The 24,719-nt window shown below is 37.6% G+C and overlaps 4 protein-coding genes across 5 annotated transcripts; 3 read left to right on the top strand and 1 right to left on the bottom strand.

Annotated features, from left to right (window-relative positions):
- Positions 1–215: 215 nt before the first annotated feature.
- LOC121907224 (granzyme B-like) lies at positions 216–2,916 on the top strand. Its single transcript, XM_042426665.1, has 5 exons — positions 216–361; positions 634–781; positions 1,126–1,261; positions 1,595–1,855; positions 2,023–2,916. Exons 1-5 carry the CDS (start codon positions 310–312, stop codon positions 2,173–2,175), a joined length of 750 nt encoding a protein of 249 aa, XP_042282599.1. The 5' UTR covers positions 216–309; the 3' UTR covers positions 2,176–2,916.
- A 935-nt stretch (positions 2,917–3,851) lies between these two features.
- Positions 3,852–5,700, top strand: LOC121907387 (mast cell protease 4-like). The gene is made up of 5 exons (XM_042426912.1): positions 3,852–3,995; positions 4,251–4,398; positions 4,748–4,883; positions 5,092–5,352; positions 5,520–5,700. The coding sequence occupies exons 1-5, from the start codon at positions 3,944–3,946 to the stop codon at positions 5,685–5,687; spliced, it is 765 nt and encodes a 254-aa protein (XP_042282846.1). The 5' UTR covers positions 3,852–3,943; the 3' UTR covers positions 5,688–5,700.
- Positions 5,701–6,106: 406 nt separating this feature from the next.
- rabl3 (RAB, member of RAS oncogene family-like 3) lies at positions 6,107–10,290 on the bottom strand. Its single transcript, XM_042426913.1, has 8 exons — positions 10,186–10,290; positions 9,478–9,569; positions 8,364–8,493; positions 8,149–8,263; positions 7,867–8,017; positions 7,139–7,210; positions 6,499–6,537; positions 6,107–6,333 (listed from the first exon to the last, which is right to left on the bottom strand). The coding sequence occupies exons 1-8, from the start codon at positions 10,229–10,231 to the stop codon at positions 6,277–6,279; spliced, it is 702 nt and encodes a 233-aa protein (XP_042282847.1). The 5' UTR covers positions 10,232–10,290; the 3' UTR covers positions 6,107–6,276.
- Positions 10,291–10,418: 128 nt separating this feature from the next.
- Positions 10,419–24,289, top strand: gtf2e1 (general transcription factor IIE, polypeptide 1, alpha). 2 transcript variants are annotated; one of them, XM_042426911.1, is made up of 6 exons: positions 10,419–10,609; positions 11,494–11,786; positions 11,965–12,122; positions 19,100–19,295; positions 20,399–20,637; positions 22,957–24,289. In XM_042426911.1, exons 2-6 carry the CDS (start codon positions 11,497–11,499, stop codon positions 23,412–23,414), a joined length of 1,341 nt encoding a protein of 446 aa, XP_042282845.1. In that variant the 5' UTR covers positions 10,419–10,609; positions 11,494–11,496; the 3' UTR covers positions 23,415–24,289. The 2 variants fall into 2 exon arrangements, with proteins under 2 accessions (XP_042282845.1, XP_042282844.1); XM_042426910.1 differs by having other exon boundaries at positions 11,491–11,786.
- The last annotated feature ends 430 nt before the right edge of the window (positions 24,290–24,719 follow it).

Here is a 24,719-nt window from a genome sequence, read left to right as displayed (position 1 = left end):
CAGCAAACAGAGGCACAAATAGACTTACACTCTGTAGGCAGTGAAGTGCTACAACAATAAGATTATTAATGACTTAACAAAACTGTGTGGATGCAACACAAATGAAAGGTTAACACACGTAACTTGATCATCCCACAAGAGGGTCTCGCTCCTGCTGCACTGAATATGGTGTGATCTCAGCCCCTCTATGCAAGACTTTGTCATCTGACCACAAAGTTTCCGTTGTAGGAGTTGGACGGTTGACTACAAAAGGTGGTAGGGGAAGCAAAGCCAGGCAGACTATTCAACTTTCATTTCTGCACAGCAACCATGATACATGCATATTGCATTATATTTGTCTTCCAGCTGCTCTCCCTCACTGGTAAGGTCAGATGAAATTCCTTCAAATTTATTGAAAAGTGACTCTAAATAATCTTTATAATAATAATAATAATAATAATAATAATAATAATAATAATAATAATAATTGCATTTTTAGGGTCATCTGTGATTTTTTTAAAGAGGCCTTATTAATGGATAATGATAAGGTTGGGTTAAAGCATAATTTTGATAGTCTCAATCTGTAATAATTTGGCTGCTGAGGATTTTATATCTTGTAATCTGTGTATTCATTTTACCGTCTCCTCATGTCAGGGGCTATGGAGAGCAGCATAGTGGGCGGTAAGGTTGCAAAGCCTCATTCCAGACCCTACATGGCATCACTGCAGATCTATAAGCAACATACATGTGGCGGGATGCTCATTCGGGAAGACTTTGTCCTAACTGCAGCACACTGCAAATAGTGAGTTTATTTTTAATCAATGCAGCAGCATAAAATGAAATGAATTTTGTAGCACAAGCAGCACAAGGATTAAATGCTTCTCAATAAGCCTGTGTTTATTATATTTAATAGATTTTAAATGATTTGCGACATATTTATGATACATCACGATATATAATGAAATACAGTATCTGCTCTAGCTTGAGGTTAAACCATTTTTTTACCACTACATTAATGCAACAAACAATTTTGATTGTTGTCAGTAATTCTTTCTTCAAAGTTGTTATGTTTGCAAGTCCCTTACAAAGTGTTAAGTGCTAAGTATAAATAAATGATTTACATTATTTTTGTCCCATGGTTGCCAGTGCTGAGCAAACGACGGTGGTACTTGGAGCACATAACATAACCAAGGAAGAGAAAAGTCAGCAACAGATCGAAGCGGAGTACATTCCACATCCACAATACACTGGAAAATACGATTATGACATTATGCTACTTAAGGTAAACTAAAATTCTGTAAACTCTATATCAAAGATGCACTTATGTGTTTAAAAAACTGAAATCTGGAAAGTATGTTGTATAACATTTAGCTGCAGTTAATTCCATCATTTCAGTTTCATTTTTCAGTGTCTTTTTTTGTGATTTAAAGTTGCACTAATTTCACACATTTGCAACAAAGCAGATGAGGATGTGAGGATTCGATGCTATAGCTAAAATCTCAATGTGGCTTTAAAAAGACAAGCACAAACTGAAATTCCTAATATATGAGTTTACTGTGTTGTGCCAAAAAGGGCAAAATAACAAATGATGTTCTGACTCTGTTCTCTTTCACAGTTAAAAAAGAAAGCCACACTTAATAAGTATGTGAAGACCATTGGACTTCCTAAGAAAGACGGAAAAATTCCAGCCAACATTAAGTGTGCTGTTGCTGGCTGGGGCAAAACTGGACACAATAGACCTACGTCAAATGTACTGAGGGAGACCAAGGAGGAGATTCAAGACAGTGACAAGTGCAAAAATATATGGAGAGAATACTTCAATCCTGGTCACATGCTATGCACCACATTTACCAAAAAGGAGGGAGGCATTTGCCAGGTGATCAACCAGACCAACAAATAAGCCACCAACTATTAAATACATCAAAATACACCAGTAATGCTGTGAACAGAAAATTTCACAAGCTTGTTTCCTTTGTTCATGAAAAACAGGTGTAATCTTTTCATGGACTACTAAATCATGTGTTTCTGTTGTCTTTCTTCTAGGGTGATTCTGGTGGACCACTTATCTGCAACACCAAGCTTCACGGGATAACAGCTTTCACCTACAGCGATGATTGTAATAATCCCGAGTATCCCCATGTCTTCACTAAAATCCACTTCTTTCTCCCCTGGATTAAGGAAGTGATGCAGGGATAGGGGGATGTGTGAGCCAGAGCCACTATTCAGAGGGCAAGAATGCTGCCGTTTCTTCACTTTATTATTAATTAACGTAGGCAAACATTTAGAAAATCAGTTACTTTTGAAAAGAAATCATGAAGCTTATATGTGTGAATGTTTCACGTGAGAAAAAAATAAAATTGAATGCATTATTTAAATCAGGGAAAAACAGGTGCACTGTACATTCATCATCTGCCTCTGTCCTTTAACACCATGTTAAAAGCCTGTGTTTTAATTTCAGAGTTGTTCCTTTTTTGCAAATTCTTGTGTAAGTTTGGTCAGCTTTGCTTATGTGTATTTTTCTAAGTCTGTTAAGAATCCAATGCTTTTGTGATATATGCTTGAATCTTATTGGAAATAAAAAAAACTTACAGAATAGATACACATTCAGAATGATTTTCATTAAGGAGAAATAGCAGTCAAAACGTGGTGGGTAGGTGGGGGGTTTGCCAGGGGGCAGGTATAGAAAGTATGTGAGTAAGTGTGATGGTTGAATTGTGTTGTAAAAGCCCACAGGCAAATGTATCTTATGCACACTGAATCATCTGTAGCTCCATCTGGTGTACAGTAGAAAGAATACAATAAGCTGTATGAGGCTTATTATCTCATGTGAATCCCTTGCTGCTCTTGTTTTTATTAGATATTTTAACTCATCTCAAGCCATTTTTTTTTTTTTTTAAATCAAAAAGACACTTGTTTGAAGAGTTAATCAGACATCATTCTTCTAAATTCCAGGATCAAGTGTGTGTGATCTAGCATGTTGAGTCATACAAACACCCACTGGCATTTTCTTTAGTAAATGCTTACTTGTTGGTTGTTGAAAATTAGCAACTAATATTAACAGCTTGAATGGACCTAATCTAATTAACCCTCTGCATATTACACCAAGGTTGAGAAGTCCACAAAGTCTGAGTACAATGTAGGCCTGCATAGACCTCCAGCAGACAAGTGCCTGGGCTTATCAGGCTCAGTTATGTTGCATGCTTATTTTGTTTTAAGTTTTAAGACTAAATTAAAATATTGCAGAGAAAAATGCTAACTCAGGTTGTCTTTTTAAAAACAATCAATTCATTCTGGCGATGAAAAACAATTCTTAGAAATTACAGCCTTATTTGTGTGTGTAGTTTAGTGAGTGAGGTGTTTGTTTGCATTGTGGTTACTGTGGTATTAATACGTACTTTCCACATGACCATTGACCTCTTACCACACTTCCTTTCCTTTAGAGTAAATGCAGCCTACTATGAAAAAGAATCAGTCGAGCATGTGTATAATAATTCTTATCATCTAAAAATGATCACTCACAGTTTATTACTGAAATATGATTTCTCACAGGTTAGTTTTAGGGATTTTTCAGGCCAGTAGTAGATGGGTGAACATCTGATCAGAAATCTTTCATTATTCATTATTTTTTCACTGCAACATAAAACCATAATCCAGCAAACAGAGGCACAAATAGACTTACATTCTGTAAGCAGTGAAGTGCTACAACAATAAGATTATTAATGACTTAACAACACTGTGTGGATGCAACACAAATGAAAGGTTAACAGATGTAACTCCATTATCTCACAAGAGGGTCTCGCTTCTGCTGCAGTGTAAAAGGTGTGATCTCAGCTCATCTGCGCAAGAATGATTTTGTCACCTGCCCACAAAGTTTCCGTTGTGGGAGTTGGACGGTTGACTACAAAAGGTGGTAGGGGCAGCAAAGCCAGACAGATTGTTCAACTTTCACTTCTGTGCAGCAACCATGATACATGCATATTGCATTATATTTGTCTTCCAGCTGCTCTCCCTCACTGGTAAGATCAGATGAAATTCCTTTCAAATTTACTGAAAAGTGACTCTAAATAATCTTTATAATAATAATAATAATAATAATAATAATAATTGCATTTTTTAGGGTCATCTGTGATTTTTTAAAGAAGCCTTATTAATGGATAATGATTAGATTGGGTTAAAGCATAATTTTGATAGTCTCAATCTGTAATAATTTGGCTGCTGAGGATTTTATATCTTGTAATCTGTGTATTCATTTTACCGTCTCCTCATGTCAGGGGCTATGGAGAGCAGCATAGTGGGCGGTAAGGTTGCAAAGCCTCACTCCAGACCCTACATGGCATCACTGCAGATCCGTGGACACCATACATGTGGCGGGATGCTCATTCGGGAGGACTTTGTCCTAACTGCAGCACACTGCAAATAGTGAGTTTATTTTACATCAATGCAGCAGCATAAAGTGAAGTGAATTTTGTAGCACAAGCAGCACAAGGATTAAATAAGCCTGTGTTTATTATATTTTTAATAGATTTTAAATGATTTGTGACATATTAATGATACATCACGATATATGATGAAATACAGTATCTGCTCTAACTTGAGGTTGAAACAATTTTTTACCACTACATTAATGCAACAAACAATTTTGATTGTTGTCAGTAATTCTTACTTCAACGTTGAAATTTTTTCAAGTCCCTTACAAAGTGTTAAGCGCTAAGTATAAGTATTAAGTATAAATAAATGATTTACATTATTTTTGTCCCATGGTTGCCAGTGCTGAGCAAACGACGGTGGTACTTGGAGCACATGACATATCCAAGAAAGAGAAAAGTCAGCAACGGATCGAAGTGGAGTACATTCCACATCCGAAATACACTGGAAAATACGATTATGACATTATGCTACTTAAGGTAAATTAAAATTCTGTAAAAGTCCATATCGAAGCTGCACTTATGTGTTTAAAAAACTGAAACTGTGAGGATTTGATGCTATAGCTAAAATCTCAATGTGGCTTTAAAAAGACAAACTCAAACTGAAATTCCTAATACATGAGTTTACTGTGTTGTGCCAAAAAGTGCAAAATAACAAATGATGTTTTGACTCTGTTCTCTTTCACAGTTAAAAAAGAAAGCCACACTTAATAAGTATGTGAAGACCATTGGACTTCCTAAGAAAGACGGAAAAATTCCAGCCAACATTAAGTGTAATGTTGCTGGCTGGGGCAAAACTGGACCCAAGAAACCTACGTCAAATGTACTGAGGGAGACCACGGAGAAGATGCAATTCAGCACTGAGTGCAGAAATAAATGGGGAGAATCCTTCAATATTAAACAAATGCTATGCACCAAATTTACCAAAAAGAAGGGAGGGATTTGCCAGGTGATCAAACAGACCAACAAATAAGCCACCAAATATTAAATACATCAAAATATACCAGTAATGCTGCTAACAGAACATTTCAAAATCTTGTTTCCTTTATTCATGAAAAACAGGCGTAATCTTTTCATGGACTACTAAATCATGTGTTTCTGTTGTCTTTCTTCTAGGGTGATTCTGGTGGACCACTTATCTGCAACACCAAGCCTCAAGGGATAACAGCTTTCACCAAACAAGATGAATGTGATAATCCTGAGTATCCTCATGGCTTCACTAAAATCCACTTCTTTCTCCCCTGGATTAAGGAAGTGATGCAGGGATCGGGGGATGTTGTATGAGCCAGAGCCACTATTCAGAGGGCAAGAATGCTTCTGTTTCTTCACTTTATTATTAAATTAAGCAAGCAAACATTTAGAAAATCAATTAGTTTTGAAAAAAGAAATCATGAAGCTTATACATGTGAATGTTTTACATGTGAGAAAAAAATACAATAGAATGCATTATTTAAAACCAGGGGAAAAAATGTGACATTGAGTAATTTAACCTAAAATTTATACTGTACATTCATATCATCTGTCTCTGTCCTTTAACACCATGTTAAAAGCCTGTGTTTTCATTTCAGAATTGTTCCTTTTTTGCAAATTCTTGTGTAAGTTTGTTCAGCTTTGCTTATTTTTCTACATCAGTTAAGAATCCAATGCTTTTGTGATTTATGTTTGAATCTTATTGGAAATAAAAGAAAAAATTACAGAATAGATACACATTCGGAATGATTTTCATGAAGGAGAAATAGCAGTCAATACGTGGTGGGTAGGTGGGGGGTTTGCTGGGAGGCAGGTATCGAAAGTATGTGAGTGAGTGTGATGGTTGAATTGTGTTGTAAAAGGATGTCAAACCACAGAAAACTGCTGTTGTGTTCACAGTTTTTCAGTCATAGTGCAAACTTTTGAAGTTGAACCGTTTTCTGTCTGTGAAACCCGTCATCTGTAGAGAAAGTGAAAGGAGTGTGTTGGTTTAAAATGAAAACCTTAGTCCTTCACAACTGAATTGTTATTTTGGGGTCTTTTTACCAATATTATCATAATGACATTGTGATTTAGTTTTCTTATTTCTTATAATTGAAATAAAGGCTGGAAATGCAAAACTCACCTGACTTGGATCTCTTGTGAAATATCTCTTCTCTATTACCTGTTTAGAGATAGGTTAGAATAGGATAGAATTTAAGTTGACATTAAATCTACATTAATATAAAACTCACACACTTGTGTACATTTAAAGAGGGAACTTTGCACAAAAATGACTTTTGAAGATGACCACTTGATTGCTATTTCAGTTCATTGTCAGACACATTTACATATTTCATCAGGAAATTTCATTATTTTCTTACAAAGAGTAGGTTATAAATTATGTTATTATTTAACTATGTAAAATGTTAAACTTAGTCTTACATTTTTATTTTAAGAAGGTAATTATGTCTGCCAAAGTTGTCATTTTGGATTGTTATACTGTATATTGTACTGTAATATTCACACTGACAACCAATTTACCAACAAAAAATATTGTTATACTACATCCCTCGATGTAATACTGGTTTGAGGCTGAGATTTGTCACCCGGTGCCGTTGGAGGTTTCTGCTCTACCTACAGATCCACATCGCAGAGATGTGAGTAAAAATATATAAAAAGTAATCTTGTAGTCTCAGTAATCTTGACATAGTGTATTGTGGAGACATTCTCTACAGAAACAGAAAATAATTGCGTGTTGCATTACAGAGTTCTGGTTTTCTCACCTTATCAAAGAATCGGCTAAGTTTCACTGCATTTGACGTGCCTGCAGCAAGGTATCTTGGGTTGGTGCAGTCCTGAGAAAATAAAATAGCACTAAAGCCACAAACCTCAACAAAGGTTTTTTTGTCTCTTAGCGGAAGCCTGTATGTGTAAAATGTGTATGTGATAGTAGTATCTTTCAAATTGTTTTGATAGCATAGGTTTTTGTTTGTAGAAAATTTTCCATGCATTGCTGTCTGTTACAGTATCTACTTTGATACTACCACTAGGTGCCACCAAAGTCATTGATTTTTAAGTCATATACATTTGGGTAAAATTACTACAAGTCCCTTAGATTTTCTTTCTTAAAAATTGTCTACATGGTTGGTAAGACTAATGAGAATCAAGTGAGGGACGATGATGATGGTCATTCAAATGCAAAATTTTCAGATCATCTGCTATGTAGCATGTGAGAGAACTGACAACACTGTTCTTCCTTTGTATCATTGTCCATCTTACTGCTGCCCCCTATGGTGAGAATCAACTGCTAAATACCACTCAAGCATTGTAGCTTTATTCATAACAGTCTTGTCATATTTGAACAACCTTTTTGTGGAAGATTTCTGTAACATAGACCCATGTTTGAATGCCAAAAATGTGTTATATTAACAAATAACCATCAATGGTACAGATTCCACATCTGAAAGGGGTTTAAGGTCAGAGCTTGAAGGATTAAAAATAGTTGACTTACGAGATTGATCTCCTCTGCGTTGAAGTCCTCAGACAAGAAGGCCGTCCGGGTGAGAACTTCATTGCGTTTGTTCTCTGGGATCTGGTCAAACTTGGTGCCAATCAGCAACAAAGGCACTGGGTTCTCAGCAAACTGCTCTCGGTCATAGTCACTGCAGGGAGAAACGAATATTACTAAACTCCCCAACTCCACCAACATTTTTCCTTTAATTTTGACGACTGTCTCGGTGTGTTTTTCTCCACTCAATGAAAACAAACAATACCAAGACACACGTCTACTTACCCATTTGAGACAATGACTCCTGTTGGAGAGGAATCCTTGTTCAAAGCCTCTAGTGACCAGCGGTAGAGATTCTGAGAGGATTTCTTATTTGTCAAATCGTGCACCAATATAATCCCTGAAAGAATCCAGAATATAACAAAAATGAGAAAATTATAGCAAACTTTATCATTTAAAATTTCTTTAAATCTATAAATGTATAAGAAAACCAGCTCTACCATTAACTGAATTGTAAAAGACAGCTCTGGTGCTTTTGACACTGCTAGCACTGCCAACAGATCCTCCAACATCCCACAGTTCAATGTAGTAGGTTTTCTCCTCTGGGGTTCCCTCCTTATAGTCCTGAACCTGTAGTTGAAAAGTTATTGTGACCATTCAGTTATTTTATTCCTCTAAAGCATCTGTAACATATAAGTGCAATGCTAATTTTTATGTGACATTAATATATTGTATCAGATCATTCATATATCTAGACTAATATCAATCAGATATTGTCCAGTGTATTCTATTTCTGATATAATGGTTATAATTCAAGTTGTAGGATTACATATCCATTTTGTATTATATGTTCACCACTAAAACATGCCGTCAAAGGGAATTTTTGATGTTTTGACTAGAGCTGCAACAATTAGCCGATTAATCAATTAGTTGTCAACTATTGAATTCATTGCGATTAATCAACGATTTTGATAATCAACTTTGAGTCATTTTTAAGAAAAAAATGTCCAAATTCTCTGATTCCAACTTCTCAAAAGTGAATATTTTCTTGTTTCTTTAGTCCACGGTCAAAGTAAATGGAATATCTTGAAGTTGTGGACCACTGGTCGGGACAAAACCAGACATTTAAGAATGTCATTGTGGGATTTGGAAAACAGTGGTTGACATGTTTCACCATTTTCTGACATTTTATAGACCAAACAACTAATCAATTAATCGAGAAAATAATAACAGATGAATGAAAATAATTGTTAGTTGCAGCCCTGGTTTTGACTTATTGTTGTAAGAATCGATTCATATTTCAACATTAATAATAATAACTAATCGTCATCATCATCATATCAGTTTCTGTGATACTTCTAGCAGCCATTCTTTTTTGTTTTGGCATGACAATGCTCAAATAAAGTGAACACAATATTAGATTTGTGCTATTATAATTCAAAAACAGTATATCCCTAATATAATGGGAAAAATGTCTACAGATAAATCTATTTAGAAGATTGTTGTGTGACCAAGTACTGCATATGTGGAGTCTCTTCAAAAGCCAGCAGCATAGTTTCACATCTTATCCCAATTACATTGTGTGACACATTAAGAAACGTTCACTCTGCTTACCCGTACATCTACAGAGCAGCCAACAGTCCATGATGGATTTCCTAAAACCTGGTTCTGACATAGCAGATGGACTAAAGAAGACTTTCCCACCCCTGCAAAAGACAAGAGAGGTAAGTGAAGCACTAATAATTTTAATGATATGCATAATATTTGCCTTAATAATATTCATAATATGTAGCTTTCAGTCATTTTCAATGTTGCTACAAAAATAATGCTACAAAGTTACTACTGTTACTTGCAAGAAATAAGACGTAACACTTGATAAGACTACAAACTCAAGCCTCCATTTAAAAAACAAAACAAACAAACAAAAAAAAAAACATATGTCCGTGTGTAAATACTTCCTTTTTTAAAGAGCTGTTGGGTGTCACTTTAATTTAGAAGTCAGAAGTCTCTATTCATTTCAATGGTAGGTATTAAAAATGAACCACTTAAGTAGGCAGTGGAAGATGTTGATATATTATAACATGTGTAATTATTGTTTCTAAATTATGCGTCACCTGGTGGTGCACCTTAGCGAATTTACTAGAAGACAGGGCGATTTTACGTCAGGTTTAAAGGTTTACAGAGCCACTTTGACAAGAGTTTAAGTGCCTTAAACAAACGTTGAAGAGGTTGCAAACCGTTGCCCAGCATAAATAAATGTCTATACAAATAAGCAGACATGTTTATATTGAGTTTGAATGGCGAAAACAGTTCTTAACTTACCGGAATCTCCTAAAACTAAGACCTTTACCCTGTCAAGAGAAGCCATTTCTGGTGACAATCATGTCCCGGAAGAAAACAGTGGAAAGCCCCGCCTGTGAGTCTCTCTGATTGGTTCCGATAAATTACTCGATCTGACAGAGAGCAAATTCATTCGTTACAGATGATGCCAATCAAAATATCTTCCCTTCTATTGGCTATTGAGGTAGCTTTTATATATCGTCATTTCGTTACGGTTTTGGTTTTCTTTCCGGGGTTGTCTGTCTTCTCAAAATGATTAAAGTGCATGCTAAAAAACCTAGCAGTTTATAGATTCAGAAGAGCAGCTATGTCCTGTGAGTTTTAGCTCTCCTGAGGCTGTGTGTCTTCTGAAATGACTTAAGGAAGCGGCTTCTTTATCGTGTTTGTGGAATTTAAAGAGAATCAGGTAAAATTTGGCTGGCTAACGGTTTTATACAAACTAACTTCATTATGGCTGTAAGTTTGGTTAACGGTTAACTTAACGTGAAGTTAGCTGTTAACGTTACACTAGCAACACCTGAATGTAGTTAAGTGTTAAAGTGACTGTAACGTTAGTGACTAGTATTCTCACCAGTAGTTGCAGCCAATGTGGAGCTTATTTGTCTCTTTGTCTTTGTTTGAGCTTGCTAACATTAAGCTAAGTGGCTACTATCAAACAGCCAGATATATCTGGTAGTGTTTAGCTCACACTGCAGTCGACACAATTAAACAGGACCAATGTTAAAAGTTGTTTTACGTAACAAATGCTTAAAGTTGAAACATTCAGCCAAACGTTAATAGAAAAGGGGAAGGACGGAGTGATATTATAAATATTAGAGCTGCAACGATAAGTCACTTCTTTGCCAACTATTAAATTCATCGCCAACTATTTTGATAATCGATTTATCGTTATGAGTCATTTTTATAAAGACGAAAATGTCCAAATTCTCTGATTCCAGCTTCTCAAATGTGAATGTTTTCTGTTTTTTTAGTCTTCTGTGACATTAAACTAAATGTCTTTGGATTATGGACAAAACAAGATATTATAAACAGAAACAGTTGTCGACATTTTTCATCATTTTAAGGACCAAACAACCAATCGCTTAATTGAGAAAATAATCAACAGATTCATTGATAATGAAAATAATAGTTAGATGCAGCCCTAATGAATTTAGAATCTTCTTTACCTTAAAATGTCCTCAGTGTATTTATATTATTACCTAAATCTTTATTTTTCACTCTAAATTTCACTTAATTGCCACCCTAAGCTTTGAGTAACGTAACCTGTTCAACCAACTCTCTCCACAGCAGAAGATGATAGAACCACAGCTACTGACCGAGGTCCCTGCAGCACTTAAGCGGCTGGCCAAGCAGGTCGTGAGGGGTTTCTATGGGGTGGAGCACGCCTTGGCCCTGGATGTGCTGATCCGCAACCCCTGTGTACGTGAGGAGGACATGCTGGAGCTGCTCAAGTTTGACCGTAAACAGCTGCGCTCCGTACTCAACACTCTGAAATCTGATAAGTTTGTCAAGTGCCGCATGAGAGTGGAGACGGCCCCTGATGGCAAAACAACACGACACAACTACTATTTCATCAATTACAGGTTATTAATGGTTATGTTTCCCTTTCTGGTCTGCATAGTCAGCGCAACTGATAGACATGGTGTCCTAAACTTCTCCTGCTGTGAATTTCAGTTCTTTAAATTGGCAACCACATCAAAGACAGTGTATCCTCCCAAGTCAATGTGTTGCACTCAACAACGCTTTGTCTGATTTTCATAGGGTGCTGGTAAATGTGGTCAAGTATAAATTGGACCACATGCGACGGCGCATTGAGACAGATGAGCGAGACTCCACCAACCGTGCTTCTTTCCGGTGTCCCTGCTGCTTCTCCACCTTCACCGACCTAGAGGCCAACCAGTTGTTTGACCCTATGACAGGTAAACTTTAAGCAAAGTGCATGTTCCTTACAGACCAGTAGCACATTGTCGGTGTTGATCTTTAATTCTGTTTCAATATGAGAAACTAATCTGGCACTAAAATTTTACCTTATTATTTATAGTATGGTTTAGTACAATAATATGATTAGATGTGATTTATAGTTTGTTTTTTTCAGTGTGTCAACTGGTGACAAAGTTTGGCAGCATACAGTTCTAGAGGAAGAATCATACCTTTTTAAATGACTGACTTGAAGATGGCTCTTGATTACTATTATGCCAAGACCATAGCACCATGATAACATTGAAAGGTTTTAAAGAGCAAGATGGAGAATAAATAGGAGCAAGGAGAATTAGGACTTTATGATTGTTGTGTTGCAGAGCTAGAAAGGGATGCAGAATGCTTGTATGCCTTTTCTTTTTCGAAAAATCATGATTCCTCTGAAAGAGGACATTGTGCATTATGTCCTCCTTCGTTGGCAAAACCTCAGACCCAGTCACACTATTTAATGTCTGGTGTTATTTAGTCCCCATATAACACCAGATTAGAAATTATAATGAATCTACACTCCATCATTATTGTGGCAGTGTAGCCAACTAAAACAGAGGAACTGAGTACATGGAAATATCAGTTGGTTCAGTTTTAAGTTTTCTTTTGTCTTTGTTAAAACAGAGCTCCTCATTAAGTGTATTTAAAAATATTAACTTGTACAAAAGAAGTGGCCGAGTGTCCTTGGATTTGAATACTTTTGAAAAGGTCGTAAATATGTTGTGTTAAAACCTGGAATTTGATTACTAATTGATAATGATGATGTTGGCATGGCTTTTTTCTCCTTTATAATATTTTTATACATTCTTATGCCATACAAAACTTAATTTACGCAATTCCCCTTAAACAGTAAACAAGGTAGTTAAATGGTCAATAAAATGTTTATTATGAGTAGTTTAGGTTGGGTGGAGCAATTAAAATGTATGGCAATAGACTTATCTTTTCAAAATAAAGGACCTGGTCATTGCCAAGGTAGACGTTTTATTAGGTTTACTTGTACCCCAAGATGATGATAATGTAACAATATAAATGGCATAATATAGATAATATTTATATATATCATATAAATTGTCAGCACCCTATGTTTCATAGTGTCCTTGGCAGTATACCTCTAGATGGCAGTCAGTTCTCAGTGTAACATCAGTCAAACAGTCTACTCAGATAGTTTCACTAACAGATTGGTTTAGTACATAAAGTCCCTAATAAGAGCAAAATTACGGTGCTCATTTGAAAATATGTTCACATCCCTAGTCTGTCAACATCCTTTTTGTGAGTGAAGTTGTGCATTGGAGCCTCCATATCTAGATGTCCCCCCCAGTTTCCCCCAGGCCATTTTATTTTTACATATTTTAAATTTGAATTTTCCCTGAGTTCAGGTTCAGACAAATGTTAAAATATGGAACTTGAGGTGTTTAGTTTTGTCTTTAACTGTATACTTAAAATTCTCAGACCATAAAGTTGAAAAACACTTCAGTGTTTACTATTAGCAGTAAGTGAATGCTAATTGAATCCCTAATTGGGGCTCATTAGGCTAAATGGCAGTGCAAGTGGTCCAGTGTAAGCTAGCAGGCATAGCACCTTCACCAAATTAGCAGTCTAATATGTCAAAGTTTACCATCAGTTTACTCTTCATTTTGTTTTGAGGCAGACCTAGCATTACATTTAATAATCTTATTGGATGGGTTAGGGTTAACCTGATGCCACTGAAATGCCACATTGTAAGTTGGACACATCTGATGACAATTCACATTTTACTCCTGAATGATGATTGAAAAATATGATTTGAAAATTTAGTCTTGATTAATGAAATAATCTAATGAAATAGTGTTGTCAGCTCATAGGCTAGTTCATCCTTCCATGATGCATGCAGCAGTTTATAAAAGATGCATTTTATTTCTGAATTCTAATCATAGTACAAGAAAATATGTTAGCTTTTTGATGGGTTAATTTGACTTCCTCATCACAAGAGAGATGGACAAACTGCACTTGGTCCTTAGGACCTCTCTCAGCCTTCTAAGAAATATTGATTCTGAGAAATGCAGTGATACTGACAGGTTGGCTGATTAAAAATAGAAAAACTACAAAAAGATACCTTGGTAATATGCTTTCTATTGTCCTAACCTACTCGTTTAAATCACTTTATTCCTCTCACTCTAACCATCTCTCCCCTAATACTCTTTTCTTTCTGTCTGTCTTTCTGACACTGATTGTCACTCTGCTTGAATAAAAGCCAGCAGCTGTCTACAACGTTGCTTCCAAATGGACGTCACGTCACTCACTTATCCCTAGAACTTATCCATTATTGTGTGTTTGTGCAAGTGTTTGACCTGTTTATAACAGAAGCAATCAGAAAGTCTTAGTCATCTCAGACAGACTGTGGGTGGGGATATGCAGAATTAAAAGGGTAGATGACGCTAAATAGCTATGGCATTAGGGCACATACTGTTGGCTCACACTGGGACACAGCCACCTTGCTTGAGTCACCAGTGCTTGCTCAACTGAATAGGAATCCCAGTCCCAGTGAAATCTTAAAGGGTTATTATTTAATCATTCACAGCTTTAGCAGGTAGATACATGCAGTGTTCATGTTGTCATAGAACATGTAATTTTTTTGGTATTTTTCACTATTAATTCAAATAGCAGATTCCCTGATTGTACAAAATTCCCAGTTAATGGAAGTAACACTTTCTGTGGCATGATGTTAAAATCACATACATATAACAAATGTTAACAGATATTATTTATAATAATTGCATGTAAGAGGGTCTGGGTATGAGACTGTGGCATGTCATTGAATTGAATGTGTTCGCCTATTAGACAAATTGAAAGCATCTCCCCAGAGTATGGTGGTGGTGGGAGTTTCAGTTAAATATATGACCAAGATATGTTTTTTATTGCTTTCTAACAATGCATGAAAACGGATGCTTGAAACCCTGTTTTTGTCTGAAATACCTTGTGCTTGCTGGATGATGATGATGTGTATGTTCCTTGTACTTTAAGGAGAGCTCTTCCTCATGTTCATTCATAAATTGAATTCCTTCTCAGTCTGTCAGAATGAGGCACAGTACTTGCATCGTCTGCCAATCCGAAGGTTAACTTCTGGTCAACCAGCACTGTTGCTAGGATCCACAGAGAGGCATTTCAAATACGATAGTCATGTCTTGCTTGCTTTTCACCAAATGTTCATCTCTGTTTTCATTGTGAAAAATAGTTTATTGGTTGAGACTCTGAAAACTAGGCTCATGTTTTTTTTGCTACCATCTTATTGAATATGAATCCACTATTGAATTCTCTCATATAATTGAAATTTTGGAGCTCACATCACTGCAGAAGCTGAAATAAACATGATGTGGTTGAAATAAAGTTTTTATTTTAACTTTAAGCCAAAGTCAGCCATATAAATCTATCCTTTAGCTGCACAACAACATGTTATAATTTAATATACTGGAGCAAGTGTACAGATCTTTCTTTTTTCATTTTTGTTTATTTATTTATTTATTGTTAATATCAGGATTTGTTCTGTTCTTTTACAGTGGAAAAAGTATAAAGTCTACAGGTGATACAGCTATTTCACACTGTGCTCCAGCATTATTAAGTAAAAACACTGCATCCTAAAATCTTATTACAATGTCCTGAGTTGACCAATTTTAAGGTTTATCAGTCAGACAGGAAAATTAAAAGTTGATTGTGTGTTGTGCATGTGATGTAAAGCTGCACATTGCCTACAAATGTCCATATAAAGTACAAACCCCAGATCTTCTGACAACATGTTTCTTTGTTGTCAGACAATTGTTCCTGTGTGCTGGTTTCTTGTTTCAACATATCCTACCAGTCAGTTTAGAATAGAAATTTAAAAATATGGGCATATCACATTGTCAGGGATGAGTCATGAAAATGCTATATAAATTGAGGAAAGAAAATGCACAGTAATGCCACAGAGAATAAATGCATTTTATAGACGGTGTAAATTTCACACTGGGGAAAAAAAACAAAAAACACGTTCTCAGCTTGCTGGTACTGTTTTGGAACCGTCAGCGTCTTCCTGTTGACGCATCTGTCATCATCTTGCCAGTTCCTGTGCACTGGTTTCTCGTTTCAACATATCTCTATTGGTATCAAATCTCGCTGTGGGGGCAGTAACCGGGCACCCTGACAGGTTGACAAAAAGAATACCTGGATCTCACATAGCGGTAGTCTGCAAACCGGTTACTTCTGCAGGGCCAGCAACACTCTGTGCAAACTCACAGGAATGGGAAATGACATCGCTAGTCTTCCAGCTCATTCTGACCCACAAAGAGGAGCCTGAAACACTCCTGCTTTTGTGAATGTACCATCCCCCCCTCTTATTTTAAGAACTTTTTAAAAATTTTGATACTCATTCCACCTGACATGTAGGTCGTCACAGCTTTCGGCTGAAAAAGTTTGTGCTCTAAATCGAATTTTCTTTTCACCATTTCTTCTTTGATCACTTGTTGACCTTGTAATACTTGTAGATGTCCATATATCAGCACATTTAAGATTGGACCCAACCCAGCTATGGCAAGGTTATCCTTGTCTAATTAATGAGCAGGAGACTAACTGATGGCGATCCATCATTTATAGGGGAAGTAATGATGTTTACATTCTTTAATTTATTGCGATACAGAGAAAAGAAAATAACTAAGCCTTTCTTCAACTTGATCCATGTTATTTGCTTTAATTGAACTTTTAAATTCACTTCTAAATACAGGTGCACATTATGTATACGGTACAGTTACAGGATTCGACTCACTGAAACAGCAGTGCCCATTAATAATAATTATTTGAATAACAGTAGTGCTGTCTTTGATTTTTTTTAAACACATGAAATACATGTTGTGCAAATGACAACATATTATCTTAAATTTATCTAAATTAAAAGAAGGCACTCCTTGAGCTGTTTACCACATGGATTGATGAGGGTCAAGTTCTTTTCCATTTAAAAGTTCTGAAAGGCTGAAGAGTCGAAATGGTTTAGAAACTGAGGGAATATTTGCATATACTTTTCACATTATTTCACATCATTTTATATGTGAATGTCCTTTCTTCTATCTATCACTGTAGCACATGTGCGTCTTCTTTTTCCCTCTGCCTCTCTCACTCACCCCCCACCTGCCCAACACGCACACACACACACACACACATACACACACACTTTTTTTAATCTCACACATACACAAAAGGTAGACGTGGGGTCTGTGCTAATGCTGGAACAGTTCCCGTTATTGACACTGAAATCAGCCAGCAAAGCAGATGGTTGAACATGCCCTTCTCTTATGCGTGTGTGTGTATGTCCCAAAAGCCTCACTCAAAGCCTCAATGAAATGTATATAAAATTATCCTCCAGAAAAGGATTATCACAATGGAATAAACTAACATCTCTGGTTACCTTTGGCAAGACAGCCTGCAGTGTCATTAGCTGTGAAAAGTATTCAACACAACAAGTCCTAGAGCGGTGTTTACCAACTGGTCTAGCCCACAAGGTCTACATCTCTCATTACTAATTAAGTGATAGTCTACACAAAGATTAACTTGACACTCATTTAGTTTTATTTATGAAATGAAAATACAAGTAAATGAAGTACAATTTGGGGTTATAAGTTTGTAAAGAAGTAAAGCAAAATGTAGTAGGAAAAGAAAAGGGCAGTTGCTCAAAAAACAACCAAACCAGTGCTTTGCTTTATATAACACACTTGTAAGGAAAAAGTTTAATTCCTGTCATACATTCTTTCATCTGAGGAACAACTATGACATGGAAGGCCGTACATTTGCAGGACTAAGTTTCCTTGCTAGCCAGGCTACATGACTTAAAGCTTGTACAGCATGTCACCACCAGTCACTTTGCAGGGGGAAATCATACTTCAAAATTAGTATGCTGCGTGGAAATGTGTTATTCTTCTAGATTGTTTGATCCAAAGTTGAGCTGTGATCCCCTTTTGGACTGTGACCCTCCAACTGGAAACCACTGGCCTAGAGAATTATGGCTTATTGTTTTGTTTGTAAAAATTAGGGATGTCTCGAGCTGATCCAGAACATATTTTAACGGATCTGTATTGGCAAAAATAAACCAGATCAAATGCAAATCCTTTCTTTACTGTACTTTTCTGTGTTTTTTCTGACTTTCCTGTGACTTTTCTGCTCTCCTTCTTAGTATTGGCAGATACCCAAAATTAATTAACTCCTATCAGGATTGGGGCCAAAAGAACTTGATCAGGACCTCCCTAGTAAATAGTGTGTTTTGTTTGGGAGGTGTTGGGACGGAGTAAAAATCACCTGACCGGCAGGCTTCATTTGTATTTATTCAGAGATTTAAATATCTTTACAATCTTCTGTCAATTAGATGTGGAGTGTAGCATGGAACCGGGGTATCACAGAATGGGTTACTGAATCCAAAATGTCAGTTATACAAGTTTCTTTGTACAACAGCATACATGAAATCCATACAAAATAGCAAATGGTGTGATGGTTCATTGTGATAAACATTTTGACCCCAAGAATAGTTTGCTTTTCCATACAGTGTGTGATTTATATCTCAAAATTAAGAGGGAACATACGTGGTGAGGCAGTACTTGTACATGTATGTGACTGTACATTTATCTCAAGTTGTGAATGTATGTTCAATTTAGCGTGACACAAAGTCACTTCTAAAATAAAGTAAAGCTGCAGCAACACACATTGAGAGAAACACATTATTTGGAGCCTTCTCAGTGGAAAAACAAGCACACATTTTGGTTAAAACCACAACACATTGCCCACTACTCATATCTATAAGTGGTTTTTTGGGCTAAAAGCAAAAGCAATGCCTAAGAGGCTTGTCCCTAGATTGTCATTACATGATGTCTGCTTTAGCCAGGCATGTTAGCTGAACCTCCCCTCTTACTTGTTTTAAGTAGTTTTTCATCTTTACCCACAGGTACTTTTCGCTGCACCTTCTGCCAGACTGAGGTAGAAGAGGATGAGTCTGTCTGTCCTGACGCCAGGACACCGGTGGCACGCTTCAATGAGCAGATTGAACCCATCTACGCACTGCTACGCGAGACCGAAGATGTCAACTTGTCCCATGACCTGCTAGAGCCAGAGCCTACTGAGATCCCTGCCCTCAAACAGAGGTCGGTTTCTGACAAGTCTCACAGAAATACACTACTTATTCCCCTTAGTCAGCATAACATCAGTCTGCAAGAGTCACATCATGGGGCAGTTTCATTAAAAACAGATTTGAGTACACCTCTCTTCACAGCGATAATGGCTCAGCTCCATAACATTTGGTGCCACAATGGCTTTCTACTCTATTAAGCCACAGGAGTAATCCAGAATTGAAACAGTTCTGTGATTTAGCTTGAATGCATTCCATTTTCCATGTTTGCAATTATTAATTCAGCTTTTGACATTCGTTCAAGCCTATTTGCACAAATGAATTACCAGCAGAGGTGCATTATTAAACTTAATCTCTCACAAATGTGTGTGAAGGAACTGATGGAGAGCTGGTTAACCCAAAGTAAAGGATTTGTCAGGAGACCACAATGTCTTACACAGGAGCATTTATTGAAGTCTGATCAAGGAGAACAGAGTTATAGTACAAGTGAAAACACTGCAATGCCACTCAGTTCTGCGGTCTGCTTCCGGACAAGAGTGTTTAAACCCTTCACCAAATCCTTACCCTTTCTACCTGTCCAAATGAGGTTTTTCTTCTCTCATCTATTGGGTATTGAATAATAAACAAGACACTATAATGACTAACATTAACTGAAGCCACGTAGTCCGTACACAGGTCACATGCTATCCATTCTAAGAGGAGACCAGTCTGACCGTCTACACAAAGCACAGCATATCTCCACTCAACCTTGGTCGCCATAGGACCCAGCCAGCCTTATCAAGACAGCTGCTTACCCCAGCTAACCTCAGTAGATAGAGAGATGAACCACTCTGAAAGAGACAGGTCATGACCTACTACTCCCAGGATGGAGAATGACCAGAGAATGACCCAGGGAACACAAATATTTCCCCCACAATGTTTCTTCACTCTCAAGCCAGTAAAAAGTCTGTCCAATTGCAAGAAATCATAGAATGAAGTGTAATGCACTTACCCAAAATTCAGCATTCAGTAGAAGTTTAACATTCAGGTCACAGCCTACCACCTGCACTTATTTTCAGTTAACAAAAAAGGACGACCCGTATCATCTACTGACTTTTCACAAACTTTTCTTTCACCTAGCCGCGAACGTGCTGCAGCATCTGCAGGAAACTCCGCAGGCGGCCCACACCGTGAAGCCTGGTCTAACAAAGGCTCGGCCTACGCTGACCTGTACACCCAGAATGTGGTTATCAGTATGGAGGAGCAGGAAGACCAGCAGAAACAGGCCAACGAGGGCAAGGCACCTAAAGAGAGGCCCGTCTGGTTGACCCAGAGCACCGTGCAGGGGGCTTACAGCGAGCCTGACATCCTCAAGAGCCGTAAGTGAGGTTTTCTTTCACTACACCCAGTCATTAAGTTACTGTGTGTAGAATTTATGTGCAATTATAGCGTCTTTCACATTACTCTGGTGGTATAAAGTCTTTTCTATGGAAATCAAGACAGTCTATATCTTTTTTGCTTGTAATGCCTCAGTTTCCTGGAGAATTTAATATTGTAAGTCAGAGTATGAAGAATTGTATAATATCTCATACTTTTACCACCATCTTGTCCATCATAGTCACACAGGCAATGTGCAATTGTGCTTCTGGTCTGAAAGCCCATTGATACCTCCCCTCTTACCTGTCTGCAAGTGTGTTTTTGTCCTCTGTTCTGTCAAGGGTCTTTTTAAATCCTAGGCTTGTTGCAGTGTTCACATAGTTCTCCCATACACCACCAAATACTCACGTTAATGACTTTCGAAAGGTGTCCACAAGTCTACATATTGAACATTGAACAAAGGCTTTGACACAGAGAAGCTTGGTTGTACACTGAAAATGTAATTAATAGGCAGACATTTCACACACAGACTTAGATAAGACATTACAGCCATAAACGGTGTTGTTCATGGTGATGCTTTCTGAACGTACTTGGTTTTTCAGAAAACAGTAAGATGATTGTCTGGATGGACTGCAATAAGCCCAACCCAAACCCACACATTTGACTTCTCTTCTCTGACCTTAAATTTCAATCCCCCCTTTTGTAGTCGAAACTGGCCATCGCAGGTCAACGCTGGTCATCTCCATCTGCCAAGGACTTCACCAAGTTAGGCAGTCAGTCCTGGCCAGACTGCTATTGAACCGTAATTGCATAATTGAAATAATCAGACACTTGATTAGTGCATGGCTGAGCAAGGATTCCTCATTAATGAAATCCATTCTTGTGGAAATTACAAGAATTACGCGTTCTGAAGGTCCTGGTTCTCTGTGCATCTGTCTGTAATAACAGGAATGGCATCTGGAGATGAGCAGGTTTAAAACAGGGCTGTACAATATAACGTTTCAGCATCGACATCACGATAATCACATTGCAGGACGCTTAATGTCAAGTAAGGCAAATTAACTCAAACACGTCACGCTACAACTTTTTGTTGCTTGATACAAAAGGAAAACTTGCAAGGTTCTCATTTTCCATGACTAATCTACAAGAAAAGTCTGGCTGATATTATATAATTTAGTCTGATTTAAGGGCTCTTAGAGTTTGATCAGTTCCTAATGTGCTCTGGTGGAGGGGTGCACTTCATCAATTTATCAAACAACCAAAGCAAGTCCCACCAGTCAGCTACCACAACCTGAAAATGAGCGCTGCCTGTTTGTTGGTTGTTTGATAAACTGATCGAGTGCAGCCCTTCACCATGCAAAGCACATAGCAAACTGATCGTTGTGCATGCAGAGTCTGCATATCACCTGCCTGTAAACATGCACGCAACGTAGCTACTGTCATAGATAATGACGTGTGGATGATAGAGGTAGGCGTTAAGTTCGGCTTTTGAGTGCGTGTATTCCCGTTTATCAGCAACACCTCGTCCCTGTGCTGGTTAAAAAGTTACTGTCACGGGGGCTGGTCCATGCCCTAATGTAAGAAACACTTAACACACAAAACTTGCAGCATCCAGATCTATCTATACTTACATCTTGCCAGCGTATATAGATAAATCTGTTTGTTGCTTCAGTTTGAGAGTTTTATCATCCTCAGCTGCGCCAGGACACCTGTTTATCTTCCACCACGCAGATTAAGCAAACATTTGAACATCGTTAGAAATGGTAGATTACATGTTAATAACACAACTTTGACACACAAGTCCATTTGTAAAGTTTATTAAGAAAAGTCTTGTTTTTCCCAAATACCTCTCCACCTATTCTCTCTCCACTCGTCCATGCCGGTGTGTGTGTGTGTGTGTGGAGGAGTCCACACTGATTTTTGAAGGGGTGGCAGAGGATTGAACCAAGTTGGATGGAAGTAGGAGGGTGGGTTGTGTTTTGTTAGAAGAGGAAAGACTTGTAAAGTACCCAAATGATAAAAATTATGATTCTTTATGATTGTATATCTGTATATGAATAACACACTGCATGTATCTGCTGAAATTTCCTGTATTTTTTCATACCGCAATATATATTGCAGAAAAAAAAGATATTGCAATGTCAGATAGTGACCTGTAATAAGTAAGATTCTAGATAGACCCACCATACCCCATCATAAGACCTTGATGTCATGTTCCAGGCACGAGCAGCTAAACCTAAATTCCAGAAGAAGTTGTTAGAAAAAATAATTTCAGGGTTGGATTTATTTCTAATTTTAATAAGAAATGTTTGTTTCCACAGGTGGAGACGTTGTACCCGGAGCCCAAGATGGAGCAGCTGGTCTTGGAATTGGTCAGTCAGATGAAAATGAGGAAGTGATGCGTGCCCTGCTCATCCATGAGAAGAGGGGTGTGGCAGCAGCAGGTGGAGGCGGAGCAAGCGCCGCAGCCAAGGGGCTTACCTCCGCCACGGCTAATGCCAGCGACTCAGAGAGCGACACCAGCGAATCGGATGACGACTCTCCTTCAGGTCCTCCCGCTGCCACAGCTACTAAGTATCGGGGTGCTGAGGAGGAGGAGGAGGAGGAGGATGATGACTTTGAGGAAGTGGGAGATGAGCCAATGGTGATGGTGGGAGGCCGGTCGTTCTCATACCGAGAAGTGAGCCAGAGGCCAGAGCTAGTGGAGCAGATGTCTGCACAGGAGAAGGAGGCCTACATTGAAATGGGACGAAACCTCTTCCAGGATATGTACTTCTGAATACACACACATACACACAAATATATGCACATGTATTTACACACACACACACACACACACACAGCCAAACAATTTGATGGATTGGCATTTAAGTCCTGAATATATACTTCTGTTGTCTCACGCTGTCAATATCGGAGGCAAAGTTTTTAAGAACAACTTTTCAAGAAGAAGAAGACGCTGCTCAAGAAGTATTTACAGCCAGCTTTATGCTCTTTCATTATAAGAACCAATCACACTCTTCGACAGTGTTGTGTCACACTTTTAGTATTCTGTCTCAAGTATTTTCTAAACTCAACAACCAAGAAGGGAGCTATCCAGCTGAAATCTGTGCACTGAGTGCCAACTTGTTTTTTCTTACTGTTTTATTTTCATTTCAGCTGTAAGTTGAACTGTCTGTCTACACCAGTCTCGTTTCAGCCGCGTTTTCAGCCATCCATCTCTCACATGTCTGACGAAACAGATTTGCTTCAATTTGAATCAATACAGCTGTCTACTTAGAAGTGTATATTTCTATGCTTCAAGTCTGTTTCATTCTGACTTAAGCTCATGACTACATTGATGTGTTGGGCTGTGAGTGATGCCGAGTGCGCAGCAGTACAGTGGCTGAACACATGCAGTGTGACACTGACAGATGACTGAAGCTGCTGCTGTGCTTCTTTCACTACACTGCCAGTGTAGAAAAGGTGGTAAACTGAATATCTTCTGTTTTTTTTTTTTTGTTTTTGTTTTTTTCTGAAATAGGACCACAGACTGGATTTAAAATCTCAGGCAAATGTGAAATACAAAAACGAAGATATGGGTAAATTGTTGTGGTTAACAGTAAAACATTTGTTATTCTGAGTAATCTGTAATAAAAGATACTGCAGTATCAACAATGTGCATGGAAGTGTAATAATTTGTGTACAGAGAGTGATGAATGTGAGTATTGTGTACCAACATTTAGACTTGCTAGCAATTTACAATATACAATAAGGGAGCACTTTGACATTTGTGACAAAAGCCATAATTACTACAGTTCTGAATCATTATTCAAAGATCTGAGCAACAAAACATTTGAAACTTTGATTAAATATTTATTAGAGAGAAGAGAACAAAGAGTGCTCCTACTTTTGCATACATTTTTTATCAGTTATTTGAAATTTATTCATATATATTCATTTTTACTGTTCATGACATACAGTCGTGTATGTGTTTGCTTTTATTCTCTACACAGTATAATGCCTCCTATCAGCTGCTACTTTACTGTGTCAAGTGGCCATTGGTTCTGCCACATTACTCCTTCTAAAGCACAAAAGAAACAAATGT

This window comes from Thunnus maccoyii, chromosome 11 (genome assembly GCF_910596095.1).
Source record: "Thunnus maccoyii chromosome 11, fThuMac1.1, whole genome shotgun sequence".
Classification (NCBI taxonomy): domain Eukaryota; kingdom Metazoa; phylum Chordata; class Actinopteri; order Scombriformes; family Scombridae; genus Thunnus; species Thunnus maccoyii.
This window is presented reverse-complemented; position numbering and strand designations above follow the sequence as displayed.

Coding starts and splice junctions, on each gene's coding strand:
- LOC121907224 (XM_042426665.1), top strand. CDS start 310: ATGATACATGCATATTGCATTATATTTGTCTTCCAGCTGCTCTCCCTC. Junction 782..1,125: donor ACTGCAGCACACTGCAAATA/GTGAGTTTATTT, acceptor CATGGTTGCCAG/TGCTGAGCAAACGACGGTGG. Junction 1,262..1,594: donor ATGACATTATGCTACTTAAG/GTAAACTAAAAT, acceptor TCTCTTTCACAG/TTAAAAAAGAAAGCCACACT.
- LOC121907387 (XM_042426912.1), top strand. CDS start 3,944: ATGATACATGCATATTGCATTATATTTGTCTTCCAGCTGCTCTCCCTC. Junction 4,399..4,747: donor ACTGCAGCACACTGCAAATA/GTGAGTTTATTT, acceptor CATGGTTGCCAG/TGCTGAGCAAACGACGGTGG. Junction 5,353..5,519: donor AGAAGGGAGGGATTTGCCAG/GTGATCAAACAG, acceptor TCTTTCTTCTAG/GGTGATTCTGGTGGACCACT.
- rabl3 (XM_042426913.1), bottom strand. CDS start 10,231: ATGGCTTCTCTTGACAGGGTAAAGGTCTTAGTTTTAGGAGATTCCG. Junction 8,494..9,477: donor GCTGCTCTGTAGATGTACGG/GTAAGCAGAGTG, acceptor TTTCAACTACAG/GTTCAGGACTATAAGGAGGG. Junction 6,334..6,498: donor TCACAAGAGATCCAAGTCAG/GTGAGTTTTGCA, acceptor CTTTCTCTACAG/ATGACGGGTTTCACAGACAG.
- gtf2e1 (XM_042426911.1), top strand. CDS start 11,497: ATGATAGAACCACAGCTACTGACCGAGGTCCCTGCAGCACTTAAGCGG. Junction 19,296..20,398: donor ATCCCTGCCCTCAAACAGAG/GTCGGTTTCTGA, acceptor TCTTTCACCTAG/CCGCGAACGTGCTGCAGCAT. Junction 20,638..22,956: donor GCCTGACATCCTCAAGAGCC/GTAAGTGAGGTT, acceptor TTGTTTCCACAG/GTGGAGACGTTGTACCCGGA.